The sequence below is a fragment of the Mustela nivalis genome (genome assembly GCF_964662115.1).
Source record: "Mustela nivalis genome assembly, chromosome: 2".
In the NCBI taxonomy this organism is placed as follows: domain Eukaryota; kingdom Metazoa; phylum Chordata; class Mammalia; order Carnivora; family Mustelidae; genus Mustela; species Mustela nivalis.
This window is the reverse complement of record NC_139021.1, coordinates 134436247-134456437: the sequence shown is the minus strand read 5'-3', so window position 1 is coordinate 134456437 and position 20191 is coordinate 134436247. Positions and strand designations below refer to the sequence as shown.

At 38.9% G+C, this 20191-nt stretch overlaps 2 protein-coding genes across 8 annotated transcripts in view; one reads left to right on the top strand and one right to left on the bottom strand.

Annotated features, from left to right (window-relative positions):
• The window catches only part of ECD (ecdysoneless cell cycle regulator), a 33756-nt gene extending 29997 nt beyond the window's left edge, over positions 1 to 3759 (top strand). For 2 of the 3 annotated variants that reach the window (XM_082715754.1, XM_082715753.1), the window contains exon 14: positions 362 to 649. In XM_082715754.1, coding sequence (XP_082571880.1) covers positions 362 to 592 — 231 coding nt within the window. In that variant the 3' untranslated portion in view covers positions 593 to 649. Of the gene's footprint in view, positions 1 to 361; positions 650 to 770 lie in introns of those variants that run through there. The other variant, XM_082715755.1, reaches the window with a different exon arrangement.
• Positions 2036 to 19169, bottom strand: NUDT13 (nudix hydrolase 13). Of its 5 annotated transcripts, XM_082716064.1 has the most exons (9): positions 19080 to 19169; positions 11473 to 11564; positions 8610 to 8749; positions 7046 to 7180; positions 6164 to 6270; positions 5099 to 5224; positions 4819 to 4930; positions 3956 to 4110; positions 2036 to 3118 (listed from the first exon to the last, which is right to left on the bottom strand). In XM_082716064.1, exons 2-9 carry the CDS (start codon positions 11553 to 11555, stop codon positions 2924 to 2926), a joined length of 1053 nt encoding a protein of 350 aa, XP_082572190.1. In that variant the 5' UTR covers positions 11556 to 11564; positions 19080 to 19169; the 3' UTR covers positions 2036 to 2923. The 5 variants fall into 5 exon arrangements, with proteins under 5 accessions (XP_082572190.1, XP_082572191.1, XP_082572192.1 ...); XM_082716065.1 differs by lacking the exon at positions 4819 to 4930; XM_082716066.1 differs by lacking the exons at positions 11473 to 11564; positions 19080 to 19169 and adding an exon at positions 10301 to 10375.
• Between the last annotated feature and the right edge of the window lie 1022 nt (positions 19170 to 20191).

Here is a 20191-nt window from a genome sequence, read left to right as displayed (position 1 = left end):
CCTCTCTGCCTATTTGTGATCTCTGTCTGTCAAAAAAACCAAAAAACAAAAAACTCTTAGGCAAGCTATGTCTCCTTAGCCTTGGTTATCTCCCTTGGGCTATTTTAAAACACGGCAGAAATCCAATTTATAGAAACTTTTCCTAGAAAGAAGTGTGTTAAAAATCTTTGGAACCAAATTCTAATATGTATATTAAATTGTTAAGTTTATTAGACCTCATTTTTATTTTCTATTATTAAGGATGAGAAATTTCCTTTTTAATTTAGAATTCAGTTTTACATTGTTGCTTGGGTTTTATTGTAACTACCATCTAATCTAATGGCCTATTATCCCATGATTTTGTTTTCTCTCCATAAATAAGGAACCTCTATCCCAGACTACCAATAATAATTCAGATGAGGAAGATTCTGGTGCAGGAGGATCTATTATGACACCAGTGGATGTAGACCTGAACCTGGTTTCAAATATACTGGAATCCTATAGTTCCCAAGCTGGACTGGCAGGACCTGCGTCGAACCTTTTACAAAGCATGGGCGTACAGCTGCCTGATAACACTGATCACAGGCCCACAAGTAAGCCGATGCAAGATTAGCCAGCACACCTAGCCTCTCTTTTTTTCTTCTTAAATAAATACTGAGTCTCAACTGTGCTCATGTCTAGTTTAGATGACTCATTTAGTTAAAATGTTTCTTTAATACAAGTTTCACAGGCTAACTTCTCTGTGAACCCCAAATGTCCACTCTGCATAAGTCTTTGTGATCTCAGCTGAGGTATATACAAGGTTTTGAAGTCAGTAGAAGAGAGAAAAATCAAGCCCCTGGACAGCCCAAGAGATTTATACAGTCTGTGTTTAGAACATTAAGTTTATCTTTATTGAGGATTAAAGGAAGAGAAAGGAGGGTCATAGGCAAAAATGAGAAATGAATGAGTTGCTTTTTTATTCGTTACCAGAAATGACCTTGAGCCAGATTCACTCCAGTGATAAATACATTTGTTCTAATATTTTACCTTTTGTGCTCTCCTCCTTCGTGGACTGAGTGGCCCTTTTTATCCTTAGCACCTTCATCACTCATTGCCACATGAATATTGTCCAGCCAAATAGGCCCTGTACCAAAGATCCTTTTATTTATCTGTCATTCTCAGTACCCCAAGCCTGCCCTCTTTTGCCTCAACTTTCAGATATCCTTGGAGTTCTAAGAAGCAAAGCCCTCTTTCGACTCACTGCCAGGAAACAAAGTTCAATGTCATAGCTCTTCTATGAGCCTCTCTCATCTTTTCCAAAACAACACGTTAATCCAAAAGCAAACAGTTACTCCATGGTAAGTTTGAGACACTCATAACCAGGAATCCTGCACACTCCCCTTTCTATCAGTATTTTCAGATTGGGGATGTGTACACATGTGCTCACAAACATACCCCCAGAGACAGACAAGATTGGGAGATGTTTATACACATGGACCCTGAACTGTTTTCTTCTAACCGCAAGATATGAAGAAATCTCAGGACCTCTCTTTTGAGAGCGCTTTTCCCTTCTACATGCTGGTTCAGTTCAGGTCAGGGCAAGCTGCCAACCTAAGAGGACAATCAAGTCCCATCACATACTATCCCTCAACATTTCCTGATGAAGGCACTTTGAGTTCCCCAAAGCACTGATGATTTGCCGGCAATGGCAAAAGCAGTGACCTTTTGGGATCAAAGAGAAAGTCAGCACTTCATCTTGTCTAGTTCTAGAATCTCTTGCTTAGTCCTGTAGACTTTAATGTATGAATAATCTTGGGATCTCTGGCACTTTTGTCTCTTATCACAAATTAGTACCTGAAATTGTCTGAAGATATAAATCTTTCCCACTCAGTCCTGCTTTCAAACAGACCTAACAGTATTTCCTCTGCCCATCACTTCAGTTGTTCCACACTTGGAACCTGGACTTCAGTATTTATCATACAAATAGATTCCTTTTCTCCCTCCTCACCCTCTGCCCCAGATTCTCACTTTCTACTATTTCCTCACTTCATAAGGCAAAAATGCACATCTGAACCAGGGTGTGGAAATTTATTTTATTTCCTCCAGATAAATTTTCCCCTATGACAAGGTACAGAATGACATATATGAATGATGAGTAATCCTAAATTTAGTTTATCCCATAAAACAAGAAATGGTTCACCCTCACTAATCCCTTAGCTGAAGTTGTAACACTTAACAGTATGCAAATGACAGTAACCATTTTATATTTAGGAAATCAGACATGGCAAAGTGATCATCTTTTCTTTGGGTCATAAGCTGTCCAAGTAATGGCAAAAGACTTAGTTATCTTAAGCCCCACTGGGATGCAGTTGCCTCAGCAAAACATCACTGCATCTGATTTATTACTGAGTACTCTGAGGAAGACCTTGGCTCCCACTTTCTTCATCCCTTCAGATGACTTAAAGAAATATGACTTTTATTTAAATACCATGTACATAGTAACTACCTGTACATGAGTTTTTAAATGTATATTGTTCAATTTTTCCTAATTCTGTGAGGATGAAAAGTAACTCAGTAGTGGGTTGAGATTTGCTGTATGTCTTCACTACTAAGTTAACATTAAAATTATACCAGGCACATTTTGGCAGTTAGTGTAAACCCAGCATTAATGAGATACATGCCGAAAGGTGTTTGCTTCCAAGACCTCAGCTGAAAGGGATGCACAGGGGCCTACTTTCAAACTAATGCTTCAGACTTCCCTCTGATTTTGACATCAGTTTGGCATTTTGATTGCCTATGAATAAGAACTTCCTTAACACTGCTATTAGAGGCATCCTGGTCACCTCCCACTCTGTCTTAGTATGAAGTTGGAGATAGCCTTTGGTTACCTCCCCTTTTATCAACTGATCTCTCTTATGACCTTCCAGGATACTGAGAAGGGATCTAGGTGGCTCAGTCTGGGCTAAGCAGGCAGGGTAGAGCAGGACGGCTTTTCCACCCACTCCTTAATCAGTTGGTGGGCAATGGCTAACTTGGGGGGCAACCAGAATGTCCCGTCCTGTTGCTGAGTATATGGACTCTTTTTCCTCAGGGCTGTGGCCACCTCATCATGACTGAACCAGCCAGCTGCCTCTAGTTCTTTCAAGTTCACCTGGATCTAAAAGACATAAAGGAAAACAGAATGTAAGGTTAGGAGCTACAAAATTTAGAATACTCTCGCCAAAGGTGAGAAATTGTTCCCAGAACTAAGCAGGGCCTCGGATCTACAGACTGGGAGATGATTAGTTTTAGATACTGCACAGAAGCAGAAGAGGCATAACTAAAAGGAGAGAGTTAAATATATTTTTTAAATAGTGTAAAAGAAAAAAAGTGCCTTTTAACTTTAACTTTCAATTTAAAGAAAAACATAAAATTACTCCTCTCTAAAGGATAAGGGATAATTAATGATTATCAAAGGCACATTGTATCCACAGGAAGCTGAGACAGATGAGATATTATTAATTCTATGCAAACCAAAACACAAGTTGTGGCAAGTAAGGACCACAATGCCTTCTCTCAGGGATGCTGCAGAAGAGCAAGATGAGGTTGGGTGAGACAACATCTAAATCCCTTTCACCCAGAAGTTCCTTTGATTTTGTATAACTGGTCCCCAACCTCCTAAGAGACTTGAACAATAAGACCAACCCTGAAATCAGTCATTTAATTTGATATATTTATTGTGTGCCTACTCTTTGTAAGATGCTCTGCTAAGTCCTGCTGAAAAATAAATTGTCACGTAACTGAGATACATACAAAAAAGAATGTTAATTGTGTGGCTGCTCTGAATTTGCATGGAGATTGTTTCCTTTATAAGATTGCAAACTCCTTAAGGGAACAAATCCTACATTACACATCTTTGAATAACGTAGACAATGCCGGACTAGACAGGTGCCTACTGGCCAACGTGTGTGAAGCAAAGGAAATACCACAGCATGAGGGAAGCATGAGAACTTACCTCTGTCTGCCCTGGTTTCACAGTTGCATGACAAGCAATCATGAGTGAGCTATTAGGAAAGGGCCAGTGCTGGGATGCAGAGTACTGCAGTCTTTCCACCTCCAATCCCACCTCTTCTGCAACTTCTCTCCGGACAGCCTCTTCCAGACTTTCACCTATAAGCACTCAGATTAATTCAGGACAGCCCTGCAGCGGGAAGGGTGATGCAAATGCCCAACTTGAAAGGAGCCCGAAACTGGCTCCAGAGTTTCAATGAATTATTCTTGGGGAGAGCCCTAAATCCCTGAGTCTCTACAACAACAGGACTCAAATCTGGAGTTGGGTGCTGAACTACAATACTTATACTAGTTACTTACTTACTTAGACTGCAAAATAAGAGTGACAATTAGAGAGGCTACCGCTGACCTCAGCTTTAACAAAATTCTAATGCCTTGTTTCACCTTTTGCAAATTTTACCCCAGTAGACTGAGAAAAAAAAAAACCTATAAATATCTATTGAATTCTGATAAATAAGGTGCATGCTGAAATATTTAGGGAGAAGTGTACTAATGTCTGCCAACTATGAATCAAAGAATACAACAGATTGAGGGATGGATAGATATGTGATAAAGTAAATGAAGAAAACAAGTGTAGGATGTAGGTGGTAAGTGTATGGGAGAGTAACTGTATAATTCTTTCAGGTATGCCATATGTTTGAAAACTTGTCTCATACTGGACAGTTACAATGCCAGAAGGCAGTTTTTTGACTTGTCAGGAAACAGTGTGCTTGAGACTCCAGAACAGCAGCAACAAGATAAAGAAATACCTACTACTGTTAAGCTTTCGTGTCCTCCAGTCATCTGCACATGCCCTAAACTTCTTACCTATGTCACAAAAACCTGCCAAAGCAGAATACATTCCCTTGGGAAAGGAACTCTGGCGAGCAAGCAGGCATCGAGTTCCATCTGACACTAGAGTGATCACCACAGGAGCCATCTAGGAAAAGGGAATGGAAACTTAGACACGACATTAGGGTTTTGGGCCTGTTAATGGGATGAAGGAATGGATAACTAAGGAAAGCCTTTTAACTGTATAGTTTTCTATCCCTAGGACAAGGTAGCACACAGTCTTCTTGGATTACGGCCCTTTTAAAGTAGTGCTTACTTGTGGATAATAGATGATCTTATTGGAAGGGCACACACGCTTGCTGCCAGCCATATTCTTCTTGGTGGGCTGCCCACTTCTGCTACAGAACTGATGAGCATCATGCCAACGGAGAAGAGCCTGAGCCTAGGAATACAAAGATAGGCTGATTTCATTTGGAGAGAATGTGAAGCTTATCTGTAATAGGGCTGGGCCTAGTATTTAGAGCAATTCAAAGGGAAATGCCAATCCCTTTCCAGCTCACCTACTTTAAATGGGTATCAACTGTTTGAACTTTTAAAAAAGGAAACTATCTGGACACATTCCTCTAGCATCTGAAATATGAATAAGAGAAAGTATGATTCATTTAAAATACATATAATATATAAACTATTATAAATGAATGTCCCATGTACTTAGGACCCAACTTAAAAATAAGATATTTTCAATATTTCCAGTGTAATGCCCCATCAGGTACTCCTCCCCAGTAAAGGTGGGATTTTTTTGCAAATAAAAATGCTTAGAGATGGAGCGCCTGGGTGGCTCAGTGGGTTAAGCCTCTGCCTTCGGCTCAGGTCTTAATCTCAGGGTCCTGGGATCAAGCCCCACATCGGGCACTCTGCTCAGCAGGGAGCCTGCTTCCCTTCCTCTCTCTCTCTGCCTACCTCTCTGCCTACTTGTGATCTCTGTCAAATAAATAAAATCTTTTAAGAAAAAAATGCTTAGAGATGTCTTTTTAAGTTAAATGAACAACCAAAAGCACTTTAACAAATGAAGTCTAAAGTAATTTCTCATAGGAATAACATAATGATGTATGTTATGCTATGGGTCACTAAAAATATCATGAGGCTGATAGATCTGCATGTCCTTGGGAGAAAATGGTCCTGTGAAAAATAAGGGCAAAAGAAAGGAGAATAAGCAATCTCTCTACAGCACATTGTCCTCTGCCAAGGTTTATAGGAAGGACTGTGATCTACCTGCTCAAGAGGAAACCAGATGTCATTCTAGCCTTTGCATACATGCATGTATTCACCCCAAAACACTGCTTTACTAAATTCCCTATAGAACTAAGAAGTCAGAATCTACCATGGTCAGCAAGGAGGCATCCTTTGTGTTCAGCTGAAAGAGAGCCTTCGTCAGCTCAGTGAAAGAGCCCTTGAGCTCTGTCTCCATTTCTGGTTTCTGTAAGGCAGCTAGAAAATGAGAACAGAGGATGAAATGAAACAAACACTGAACTTTGCCTTGGGGCCCCCCCTCAAGTGTTTCCCAAACTCACCTAATAATACTCAACTAAGGAAAACAAAAAATATACAGGTTCTCAAGCCCCAGCCTGGGGATTCTGAACAGCAGGTGAGTGAGGCCCAGAAATCTTTATTTTTTAGTAAGCACTGGGTGATTTCTTATATTCAGGCAAATCTGAGAAACATCAGAGCATAGTATTTCTCAAGATCCTCTTCAGAGTAATAAGAATATTTGCACTAACCACACACTATCCCTGGAAAAGAGGTAAAATGGTACCTCTAAGCTCCTATCTGCACTGCATAACAGCATCATTACATTTACAACTAGACCCAGGAGAGAAGGAAAGCCTAGTTGGAACCACGAACCTTATACCAAACTGGTTCCCAAAGGCAGGTCTGAAGACCCTGAGCATGGTAACATGTTAATTCACCTGAGATAAGAATGATGTCATGAAAGAGTTAAGAAATATAAAATGTATAAAGGTACAGAGAATAAAATAATAAACATCTGTGTAGCTACTACCTAGCTTAGAAAATATTAAAATGTTCCTTATCTTATAAATGATGATAGTAGATGGGTCATACTTTTTTATATCCTAAATTTAAAAAAAAATCAAGGTTGATAATCTTTGGTATTCACAAAATTTTCTTTTAAGTTTTACTATTACATGAGATCCCAAAGTCTGAGCACCACTGGGAAGTACTCATTAGAAATAATGTTCTATACCATTTTGGGAAGAGGAGCTGGTCAGACCTAGATCCAGAGCAAACCATGCTTCATGCTGGTCAGAGCATCCAATCAGCACAGAGTCTTCTATTCTTTGTGGGTCCTGTCCAAACTTTGCCAGGAGCCTTTCCAACTCTTAAGAAGCAAAAGGAAATGGGAAGAAAACAGAGGTTTTCACTACATCACCATAGCCATATTAACCTTCTAGGAAATCATCCACTTTAGCTTGAATAGGTATACCTGCTTCTAGCCACTGTCCTGCAGCTGATTAGCTATGTAATCTTGGCCTAATCACTTAGTCTCTCTAGACCTCCATCTTCCCATCAGCAACCTAAAGTGTTTAGACTAAAAGAATTCTTTTTTTTTTTTTAAGATTTTTATTTATTTGACAGAGATCACAAGTAGGCAGAGAGGCAGGCAGAGAGAGAGGAAGGGAAGCAGACTTCCTGCTGAGCAGAGAGCCCAATGTGGGACTTGATCCCAGGACCCTGAGATCATGACCTGAGCCGAAGGCAGCAGCTTAACCCACTGAGCCACCCAGGCGCCCTAGACTAAAAGAATTCTTGCTGTGTACCACTGTAATCTATGGTTGTATCATGAAAGGAGGCTATCCCTAGTTCAAAAGATACATGATAAGCTAATGTATTACAGTGCTGAAAAAAAAGTGTCATGCTTAAAATGCTAGAGACCAAATCAGTTACATATAATTTAGATTACGCTGCATGTGTGGCCTAGGGTAGACTATTCATCCAAGATCCAAGTCTGTGTAAGACAAGTGCTGTATAGGGAGAAAATATAACCTCTTGTGCATGAAGGACGTATTTATTTGTTCATAATACAACATATCATTGCTTTCTATTGGCATCCTGATATACTTCTGCACTGCTAGAAACTACCTATCCAAGCATTCAACATCTGGCCCATCGAAGAAATTCACTGGCTTTGTATTTAGAAGTCAGTCAGTGTATATTGACATCATATAATACTGAAAGTTAGTACCTTGAATGCTAAATCCCAGTGCCTTATCTTTATTTACATACCCTAACAGAGTTCCCAAGTTCTCAAATTAATTTTAAGTCACTTTTACTTTTGATCCTTCTAAAAGAAATGAAGTTATGATGCAAATCTTAAATAGTAGAACAGTATGCACTTCCATGGAGGCTAAAAATCACTGGTTTAAGCAGGGCTGGGCAAATATTTTGGGTTTTGTGAGCCATGTGGCTCTCTGTCACAACCACTCTGTTCTGCCACTGTAGTTCGAAAACAGCCATAGACAATACGTAAATGAATGAGCAAGGCTGTGTTCCAATATTTACAAAACCAGCAGTGGGTTCCAATTTGGACAGCAGATTCACTGACCCTTAGTTGAAGCCAATAGTGGTTCATACCGTCACTAAATAATATATGGACAACTCAGGTTTATACACTAAATAATTAATTGGTAGAAGTAACTTGAAAAATCTGGACTCTAAAATGGAAGAAGCCTTCTCAGGGGTTTGATATGGATGAAATTCTGCTTAATGGCCACAGGCTGGTCTACTCTATTGGTCCTCTTTGGGCTTACCTAGTAGGCTATGCCGGGGAGCCTGGTACTGGTGTCCAGATTTCTGAAGCAAAGGAGCCAGGCTATGAAAGAGGTAAAATGCTCCTGTCTGCTGGGCTTTTTTACATGCATCATCATCTTCCTTCAGCTCAAATAAATACCTGTATTTTGGAAATAAAGCATTATTAAACCACACTTAGTTACTTGCATAGCATTCATCTTTCAGAATTCGGTTCTTGCATCCCTCTCCTATCACAGTTATTTCCTTTTATTTATATCCTAAATTGCTCTTTCCCCTGAAAGACTATGATCTCCTTAAGGGCAGGGTCAGCCTTAGTTCTTTATCTCCAGTAATTAGATATCGAATGGCTCAGTTCAATAAATATTTATTGAATTGAATTTCAAGAGTAATAAATATTTACTGAATTGAACCTCAGGGTACTTTGCCAATATTACGCTGTGAGGCAAGAATTTATATGCAGTGAAGTGAAAGGAAAACAAGTACAGCGATAAAATATCAACCACAGAATAGCTAGGGATGAGTGCAGACTTTATTATTATAGATGGAAGAGCCAACACCATACTTTCAGTTTTAACTCTCTTTCAATCTAGGGATGATAAAGAGCAGGCATTATCTTCAGTGCATTCCTGCTTCCAACACCTAGTCCCCCAGGTGGACACCATTAGCTCCTTATCTCTATCAAAGAGACCACTGGTGGGAAAATGAAGCCTATACTTGACCTACACTTATTTAATAAGTGTAATATCTTCAATGGCCAAAATACAAATGTAGAAAAGATAACATCCTATCATTAGCTTCTCTAGAAGAAATAGTACTGGTTCCAGATCTAAGCTTTTCAAGCACCTTCATTAAAGATTACCTAAGTTTATCCCTTCAAGAGCCTTGAAAATCAAGTCAGGCTCCACATGATTCGGGGGTACTATAATAAAGATTCTCCTTCTGGACCCTTAGGGATAACCATTTTTGCCAATTAAAAGCCCCAAACAGACTCAGATTTATGGCAGATTTTGTCACTGAAGTAGGTAATGCAGTTTATAGATATTTCCTGTAGGATCTGGGAGATTTTGTAACACTAACAGAGTTAGCTCAACATAAAACTACAAAGGAAAATGATAAATGTGTCCCAGCGACATGTTTAGGAACCTATTTTTGACTGTATGATAAAAGGGGTTACAATGAGCTCTTTATAAACACAAGACCAAAGAAACCTGAGATTTTAATACTCAATGGTATTTTTAAACTTATTATAAGAGACTGTCACTTCCTGGGGCAAAGACTTAATGCATGTTGAAGGAGAGACTTGTGCCACTCAGAAGTTACCAAATATAAACTATAGAACAAACAAAGCTGCCTTCCTAAAAGAACAGTAAGAGTCATACAACCTGCGCTTTACCCTAATGACTCTAAAAAGCAAAACACCTACAAAAACACTCAGGTTAAGGTCTTAAATCTGGGGCCTCACTGGAACTGGAACTGAGATCCCAAAAGTTCCTTACATTTTCCTTCTTGATCAGGAACACTAATTTTAAAAATTCCTTTTCCCCCTTTAGTTATAATAGTATGGAAACAACACTAAGATTATTGGACAAAAGCTTATTTTCCTATTTATAAAAATCAAAAGTCATCCCATTAAAATCAGAAAATACAGTTAGCAATTTGTTCAAAAAAGGGAAATCATCAAGAATCTCACCATTCAGAGATGATCACTGTTTACACCTGGGAATTCTTTAAACAATTTATTGTGTGTACCTGCACATAGATAGGTATATTCAGGATCATACCTACTTGTAGCCTTTTTTCTTTAACATTCTTTTCATGCCATGTTCTTTATTGACAGGATTTCATTCTCGTGATTTTTTTACTAATTTTAAAATCACTTTAATACAGTCAGTTTTAGACCATTCAATAACTATACAGTAATTCAGTAATTGTTCTCGGAGTCTCAGCCTGAGAACAGCAAATAACCTACAATAATATAAGTACCACAATTTCCTTTTCTCACTTTTGTTCATGTATCGTTCTGTGCTTATGTGCCTTTAAATTCTGGACTGGGCACTCACGTTTGGCAGAGCTTTTCCAGTAGGAGGCCCTGGTTATGAGCGCATTTCTTCAAAGGAGTTTCACCTTTGCTTCTACAAGGTGCCCAGCGGTCTTAGAAGTCTACAACTACTACTTACATTCTTTTCTTAGGTTGGGGTTTGGGTGGCATAACACAGATGGTGCAAATTTAAACCCCCAAAACCATGAGAATAGCTAGTGATTTCAAATTCACAGATTTCAAATTTCCCAGGCTGTGACAAAGAAGTCCTTTACCATCTTCCTGTACTGGAGTAGGGTTTTTGGTTTTGGTTTTTCTCCTAGTCTACCTTTAACTGGTAGTTTAGTTCTTTCTTAGAGGGTGAGGGCTGAAGTAATTAGAATTATCTACCTTATTTTCAGGAAGCTTCATGAACTATTACTATTCAGTATAGTTTTTAATTCCATCATAGGGGTGTACCGTCGTTTAATTAATTTCTCCCTTCTTGGTCATTCATCCATTCAGTAGTCCTTTAGTGCCTACTATGCACGTGGTATTGTTTTATACATGGGTACCAGAGGGGTACCCATATGCAGAGGGGTACCAGAGTGGGAAAGACAAAGTTCTTATCTTAATAGAACTTAATATTTAAATATGTCAGATATTTTAGTTATTACTGGAAATTTAGAATGTTTCCAATTATAAATAATTTGTAATGACTGTCCTTATATGTAAATCTTAATCATGTATCCTTCATCCTCAATATAGGATTTTGAGATATTTATATTTTATAATTTAATGGGCCAAAAAGAGAATAATCAGAGCTCAGTTTGGTCACAACTCACCGGGTCTTAGCAACATAAGTTGACAGCAGCCTAAAGTACCAAAAAGATTTTCTCCTGCAAGCAATTCCACAATACAGGGACATTGTCAGGTCCTTAGAGAAAAGAGAAGTTAAAAGAAAAAAAAGTCATAGTGTGCAATTAAAGTAATGAATCACCAAGATGGTTATACTTTCAGCCAGGATAGGATTACTTTTTAATATTGAGGAAAGAAACTGAATAGGAGTCAGGTGATCTGGCTTCTAAATTGCATTTATTCCACTAACTAGCTGTGGGATTTCAACTTTTCAGTACCCCTTTTCTAATCTACAAAACTGCAACCTGGGGGCACCTGGGTGGCTCAGTGGGATAAAACCTCTGCCTTCGGCTCAGGTCATGATCTCAGGGTCCTGGGATGGAGCCCCGCATCAGGCTCTCTGCTCAGCAGGGAGCCTGCTTCCTCCTCTCTCTCTGCCTGCCTCTCTGCCTACTTGTGATCTGTCTCTGCCAAAGAAATAAATAAAATCTTTAAAAAAAAATTGCAACCTGTTCCGCCTACCTAATAGGTGGAGACTCTGCTATCTACAAAAAATACATTCTTCCTCCTAAGAATTATTGCTGAAAGGTAGCTGCTAAGCCACAATGTACATTTCTCTCTTTATATCTAAGCAGTGCCAAAAGTAGGTCTTAACAATGCAATGTGAGTGTAAGTAATGTATATCTCTTCTAGGATGAAGCAGTTAAGAAGTGGGTATGCCTAGAGGCTCCCAGGTGGCGCAGTCAGTTGAGCATCAAACTCTTTGTTTCATCTCAGGTCCTGATCTCAGGGTGGTGAGATCAAGCCCCATACCAGGCTCTGTCTTCAACTGGAGTCTTCTTGAGATTCTCTCCCTCTCTCTCTGCCCTTCCCCCCACCTTGGTGTGTGTGCACATTCTCTAAAGTAAATAAATCTTTAAGTAAAAATTTAAAAATAATAATAAAAGAAGTGGGTATGCCATCATCCCCTTTCCTCCTCCTGCTTGTAAGACTCTGGAATGGCAGAACCATTAGATGGAGAAACCTGGATCCTTGAATCACAACATGGAGAAAAGCCACCTTCCAACTAAAGTACTCACACACACACACTTTGGACGATTTATCAGTGAGAAATAAACTTCAGTCATATTAAACAAGTGAACTTTTGAAGTTTGTTATAGCAGCTAGCATTACTCTATCTAAGACCAGGTAAGACGGGGAATGTCTCCAAGTAACTGAAGTAAGTTTCTCAGAATATATGAAAGCCAAAGTCCCTCTGAGAATGAAGTAAGAGGAATCCTATAGGCAAGAAAAATATAAAAATCATGGCCATTAAGAAAATATTTCAAAAGGCAGCTATGCAAATCTAAATGAATCCAAGATATTTTCTATTTTGTGTGTCTCATTGTGAGAGAAAAAAAATTCTTTATCTTATGAATCCATTCTGTAGAAGGTGATTCCTGTTATTTTTTTTTAAAGATTGTATTTATTTATTTGTCATAGATCACAAGTAGGCAGAAAGAGGGAGATGCAGGCTCCCTGCTGAGCAGAGAGCCTGATGCGGGGCTCAATCCCAGGACCCCGAGATCATGACCCGAGCCAAAGGCAGAGGCTTAATCCACTGAGCCATCCAGGCACCCCAAGATGATTTCTTTTAAATTGTTTATCAATAACTATTTTATTCCCCCATTGGCAATAAATTCAAGAAGTTCCACTGAAATGAAAAAATCAGTACAAATAACCAGCCACCCTTTTAACTGTACCCAAGGGAGGAAGCTTTGACACTAAACATCTAAAGTTTAGGCTTACTTCTTGGTTGCGTAATTATGAATCACTGATGACTAATCCTTGGACAGTTTTGGCTACAATCAGTGTCCTAGCCAAGGGTAAAATATATTTAGCAAACAACATTCAACAAAAAGTATTTATTGAAAACTGACTTTATGCAAGATCCTTTAAGGAACACAGAAATGTACTGGATGGAAAACCTGCTATCAAGGGTCTCTAATAGGAGAGAGAAGACAAACAGCTTTCCCAGAAGGCAACATGTGATATGTGGGTTAAAAACCATTCTAGAAGAGTATTAAAAAGCATAATTCCTAGTTTAATAACCTAAAGACTTGTGTGATATACTGGAAGAAATACATTTACATTTCTTGTACATAGATATGTCCTACGTATATGTCTCGTGTACAAACTCTGAGAATGTAAACTGATACAGTATTGGGGGGGGGGGGCTGGGAATATGTATCAACATGGTAAATAAACATCCTTTCACCTAGCAATTCCACTTCTATGAAATTATCTTGTGAAGAAAAGGATAGGTATAGGAACATTAACAAGAAGTATGATGAAGGGGAATAATATACAGCTCTTAAAAATAAATAGAAGAGGGGTGCCTGGGTGGCTCAGTCAGTTAAGCATCTGACTCTTGGTTTTGGCTCAGGTCATGTTCTCAGAGTCCTGGGATCAAGCCACACATCAGCAAGGAGTCTGCTTGGGATTTTCTCTTTCCCTCTCCCTCTCCCCCCCACCTCTCTCAAATAAGTAAAATCTTTAAAATAAATAAATACAAGATAACAGTGGAAACATTCATATACAGTAACAGGGAAAGATATTCCACAATATATGTTTAAGTAAGAAAAGCAAGTAATATTTGGTTTACTACCATATAATTAATTTATAAAGGAAAGGACATAGGGGTGCCTGGGTGGCTTTGTTGGTTAAGCAACCAACTCTTGATTTTGGCTCAGGTCATGATCTGAGGGTTGTGGGATTGAGCCCTGTGTTGGTCTCTGTACTGGGCATGCAGTCTGCTTAAGATTCTCTCTCTCCCTCTCCCTCTGTCCCTGCCTGCCCCTTCTCTCCTTCTCTAAAAAAAAAAAGAAAATAAAAGAAAAGAAAAACAAAAGGACACATACATATCAGTAAACATAAATATATATTTATTTCTATTTTTAAAGTGACTAGAAGTACACATACTAAATCGTTAACAGTCCCAGGGAGCCAAAAGTAATTCTTTTTGTTAGTTCCTTGAATCCTGAGAGCCAAGAGCTATTTGGTGGCACTATTAACTACCAACTATGTGGCCCACTGTCCTTGGCTGCCTGATGTTTTGTCTAGTTTGTTACTAAATTAACCTTAGCCAGTTGTGGATTATCATGGCCTGCTGACTCATGGGATAGTGGTCACAGCTTGTAAAAAACAAAGTGAAGTTCTTAATGTAACTTTGAAAAAACATTAACAATCAAGAGGAAAACCACTCCAAAGAACAAATAATCCAATCAAGAAATGGGCAGAGGACATGAACAGACATTTCTCCAAAGAAGACATCCAGATGGCCAACAGACACATGAAAAAGTGCTCCATGTCACTCGGCATCAGGGAAATACAAATCAAAACCATAATGAGATATCACCTCACACCAGTCAGAATGGCTAAAATCAACAAGTCAGGAAATGACAGATGCTGGCGAGGATGCGGAGAAAGGGGAACCCTCCTACACTGTTGGTGGGAATGCAAGCTGGTGCAACCACTCTGGAAAACAGCATGGAGGTTCCTCAAAATGTTGAAAATAGAACTGCCCTATGACCCAGCAATTGCACTACTGGGTATTTACCCTAAAGATACAAACGTAGTGTTCCAAAGGGGCACGTGCACCCGAATGTTTATAGCAGCAATGTCCACAATAGCCAAACTATGGAAAGAACCTAGATGTCCATCAACAGACGAATGGATAAAGATGATGTGGTAGGGACGCCCGGGTGGCTCAGTTGGTTAAGCAGCTGCCTTCGGCTCAGGTCATGATCCCAGCGTCCTGGGATCGAGTCCCGCATCGGGCTCCTTGCTTGGCAGGGAGCCTGCTTCTCCCTCTGCCTCTGTCTGCCTGTGCTCGCTCTCTCTCTCTCTCTGATAAATAAATAAAATCTTAAAAAAAAAAAAAAAAAGATGATGTGGTATATATACACAATGGAATACTACGCAGCCATCAAAAGAAATGAAATCTTGCCATTTGCGACAACATGGATGGAACTAGAGCGTATCATGCTCAGCGAAATAAGTCAAGCAGAGAAAGACAACTATCATATGATCTCCCTGATATGAAGAAGTGGTGATGCAACATGGGGGTTTAAGTGGGTAGGAGAAGAATCAATGAAACAAGATGGGATTGGGAGGGAGACAAACCATAAGTGACTCTTAAAATCTCACAAAACAAACTGAGGGTTGCTGGGGGGAGGGGGGTTGGGAGAAGGGGGGTGGGGTTATGGACATTGGGGAGGGTATGTGCTTTGATGAGTGCTGTGAAGTGTGTAAATCTGGCGATTCACAGACCTGTACCCCTGGGGATAAAAATATATGTTTATAAAAAATAAAAAAATTATTAAAAAAAAAAGAGGAAAACCACTTATTTCAACTGAGAATTGTATCTTCATTGGTACAGTCATAAGCCTAGTAGATAAAAATTAAGTCTAAAGCACCTGGGTGGCTCAGTGGGTTAAAGCCTCTGCCTTCGGTTTAGGTCATGATCCCAGGGTCCTAGGATTGAGCCCTGCATCAGGCCCGCTGTTCAGCAGGGAGCCTGCTGAACAAATCTCTCAGCCTGCCTCTCTGCCTACTTCTGATCTCTGTCTGTCAAATAAATAAATAAAATCTTAAAAAAAAAATCAAGTCGAATTCCTTTTCTAAATGGTCCCTTGTATATCTTTATACACATCTTACATAAAAACTATAGAGCTTATTGAAAAGTAAAAGAGGAGAAAGTGATTTTCTTAAAAATCAGCTTTAACTGTATATATTTATTTATATTTAACTGTATATATTTCTCTTTGAAATATATAATTTGAATTACAAAATTAACATAATTACATTACAGGACATCTAGAAGACAAATTGTGAGACTGTCCATAATATGACCACATAAATATAACATATATTTTCTAATCTTTTTTATATGTATGATTTTTTTTTTAAGATTTTATCCATTTATTTGACAGAGATCACAAGTGGCAGAGAGGCTGGCAGAGAGAGAGGGAGGGAAGCAGGCTCCCTGTTGAGCAGTGAGCCTGATGTGGGGCTCGATCCCAGGACCCTGGGATCATGACCTGAGCGGAAGGCAGCTTTAACCCACTGAGCCACCCAGGTGCCCCCTAACATGTACAACTTCTACATATTTGTAATTAGAGGACACACTTTTGTCAACGTGCTTTCACGAAACACATCACAAGCAGTTTTCTGTTTTTGTATAAGCTATAAAATATTTTTAGCTGCAAAATAATACATTCAGGTAGACTCATCCTTATTTGGCTAAACATTCCCCTGATTTTAGACATTTAGGTTGCTCTGATTTTAAATTACCAGAAATAAGATACCACTAAGTACCTATGTGCTGATATTTTCAGGCTACTTCTTTTAAGTTTCCCAAAGTAGAATTACTGGGACAAAATTTAGTTTAAAATCATATGGCTCTTTCTACACATTGCTGCATTTACAAGATTCAGTAGTGTTTGGCTTTAAAAAAAAACAAAAACCTTTCATTTTATATTTTTGTAATAACTACCGAGATTAAAAGTGTTTGAGATTTAATAGTTCTGGTTTCCCTTTTGCAAACTGTTTGATGCCCTGTGCTCATTTATTTACTGTGGTTTTGACCATTCTAGGTTTTTAGAATATTATAGTACATTTTCAGCATTTTCCATAACAGGATCACAGAAACACAGTACAGGAACCAACTGATATATGTGTTGCATTTCTTTGTGTACCTCAGTCCAAAAAAAAAAAAAAGAAAAAAGAAAAAAGAGGTCTTTTAACAATGAGGATATGTGAACCGACTTGTAGAATGAAAATATAATTTCTTAAAACTCCACGCTATTTATTATTATAGAAATTTAATGCAGGGAAAATGTGTTACTTTTTTCTAAATGGTTTGTGATTTTTTACTCTCCTGGAGGTCTTCAGTGTGATGTTTTATTTAAAGTGTATTGGCTCAAGAGCTCACTTTCAGTAAACTTGCTGGAAAACAACTGGTAAACCTGCCATGATCCTCCACATTACAAACAGAACTGTTTTTGTTTGAATTGGCAACTATTATGGTATTTTATTCCTGATGGCATGCTGGGGATAAAAGTTCACTATTCATGAAATAAGTTTTGGAAGAAAATACTAGCACTGTTATTTTACATTAGATGACAAGCTCAGGCTTGCCTTCTGTTTTACAGTCTGTGCCTATCTCCAAACCGAGGAAGGAACAGGGAAGTAAGCACTGAAGAGACTCTGGACTTTTATTCTCCCACTGACTGAATTTGTGATCTGGAGCTGTCACCTAACTCCTTGGAGCTTCCTTTCTGTCTCACTTCTCATAGGGGAGGGAAGGAGAGAAAATGGATCTGAAGTGTATTACAACCATGTCAGGTTTCTACCTAATTCTCAGATCTGTTGGACTGTAAAATCCTTAAGGGGTGGTATCTTCCCCTTTCTATAGCACCCAGCACTGTTTCTATCACAATGTAAAACATAATATAGATAGATGGGTGAATGAATGAATGAATGAACGAATTTATCCCATTTTACAAGTGAGGAAGATAAAGGTTGAACTAATCTGAAATCACAGTTTAGACAGCAGCAGTTTCAAGCCCAGGGCTATCTGGCTCCAAAACTCATGTTTTGATGAGAAATACATGGGAAAGCATTTTTCAACATTCATTTATGATTTATGTCTTTAAAAGTACAAGGACGGGGCACCTGGATGGCTCAGTGGGTTAAAGCCTCTGCCTTCGGCTCAGGTCATGAACCCAGTGTCCTGAGATCGAGCCCCACATCGGGCTCTTTGCTCGCCAGGGAAACTGTTTCCGCCTCTCTCTGCCTACCTCTCTGCCTACCTGTGATTTCTGTCAAATAAATAAATAAAAATCTTAAAAAAAAAAAAAAAGTACAAGGACTGATAAAGATGAAAGATAATATTGTTTTTACCAAAAATTATTTGATAAAGAGGCAAGGTTGTTAAGATTAACAGTATCTCTCAAGCCCCTGTAATACATAATTCCTACATTTTTTATCCTGTTCATTTTAAGAAGAAAGATTACTTTGTAAAGTACTACAGCATGAAGAAATGGTCCATCTCGAATCTCTGTGGTTATTCTACCAAGAAGTTTGGTAGAGTTTGAGAGAGCCCTTTTCAGTCTGTCTATTTATTCATTACTGTGGACCTCAGAGGAATGAGGAAATATGCAAAACTGAGGAGCCAAAGGACACAGATTTCAAGGTCTCCTTAAGTAGCTTTATGGTTTGCTTTCTAAAAATGTTTCCTCCCTTAATTAAAAAATAATGCAGGCACAAGGCAAAAAGGTAAGCAAGTTCCGTTTTTAAATGACTCTCCAAGAAAGTACCAGAAAAATACTAGCTTTAGTTAGAATATTAGCTTTATCTTTAGTTAAAAGGATGGTTCTATAAGTTACGATGCAAAACTGGCCATTCCCTGGTTCCTGCAATAAGGAAAAGACTAAGCTAAAAATCACAAAATGCTGTGACCAAGAGCTTTTTTTCAAGTTTTGATTATGCCTTCCCATAAACTCCCTCCTTTGCTTAGAAACTCAACAGTTTTCTGTTCCGCTGTACTCACTCTGAATTTGGGGGAGGGTGCCTTCCTAGGCCTCAGGAATCAGCAGAAACCAGGGAACTAGCAAGGCTCCTGGGAAGTAGGGCTTTCCCGCTTAGGGCCCTCTGCCGCACTTCCCAGAATACCCTATTGATGCACTCTGGGAAATGTAGTTCTGTTTTCATGCTAGCTGTTAAGTCTTCCAAGGTTAACCGTGGTTGTAAGCGTTCTTTTGCCACACTTCCCAGAATTCACCTAGAGAGGCACCCTGGGAATTGTAGTTTAATCCAGAGGCATGTTAAAATCCACTAAAACAGCAAAGTTAACAGTGAATGTCAAAAGCAAGATCTAAGATCTTCTAAATCCATTACCAGAAAAAATACCAACCTTGTCTTTGGAGAAGCAGTAGATTCACTTTTCAATAACAAAAAGATAGTCATTAAACCCATCCTAGTACACAAAAGACATATTTTGTGGGGAAGGAAAGGAGTGTTGGGGCAGGAACTAAGCTAACTTTCGAACTTTCTGTCTCTGCCCACTTTAGAACTAGTTCTAACATTTCATGAAATCTGCCAATTGTAAAGGACATGACTATGTCTAAAGGCGTGTGAGCTTATGTCAGAATGCATCCCTTGATCAACCAGGGCAGTATTCCATAGCACCGAAAGCAGTCTAGCAAAACTGCTTTGGTTCTGCTCTTTTCTTGCTTTAAAGTTGCTTGCTTGTAGGAAAAGACAGTTTTGAAGGACCTTCATTCAACATGTATTTAATAAATACCAACCTGGGACTGTTAATAGGCACCAGATACAGCAGGGGTGAAAAATGGAAAATTTCTGTTTTTGTGCAACTTACATTCTAAAGAAAAAAACAAGTAAATATACAATGTGTTTGGTTATAAGTGCTGAGGAGAAAAATAAAGCAAGATAAGAGGAGGGAGGATTTTGCTATTTTATATACAGTGGCCAGCCTTATTGTAAAGGTGATATTTGAGCAAAGACAGTGAAAGAGTTGAGGAAGGAAACCAAATGGAAATCTATGTGAAGAGATTCGTAGACAGGAGAAAATCAGCAGATGCAAATGTCCTGGGGAGGAAGAGTAACTGGCAGGTCTGAGGAAAGCCTAGGACAAAGCATGAT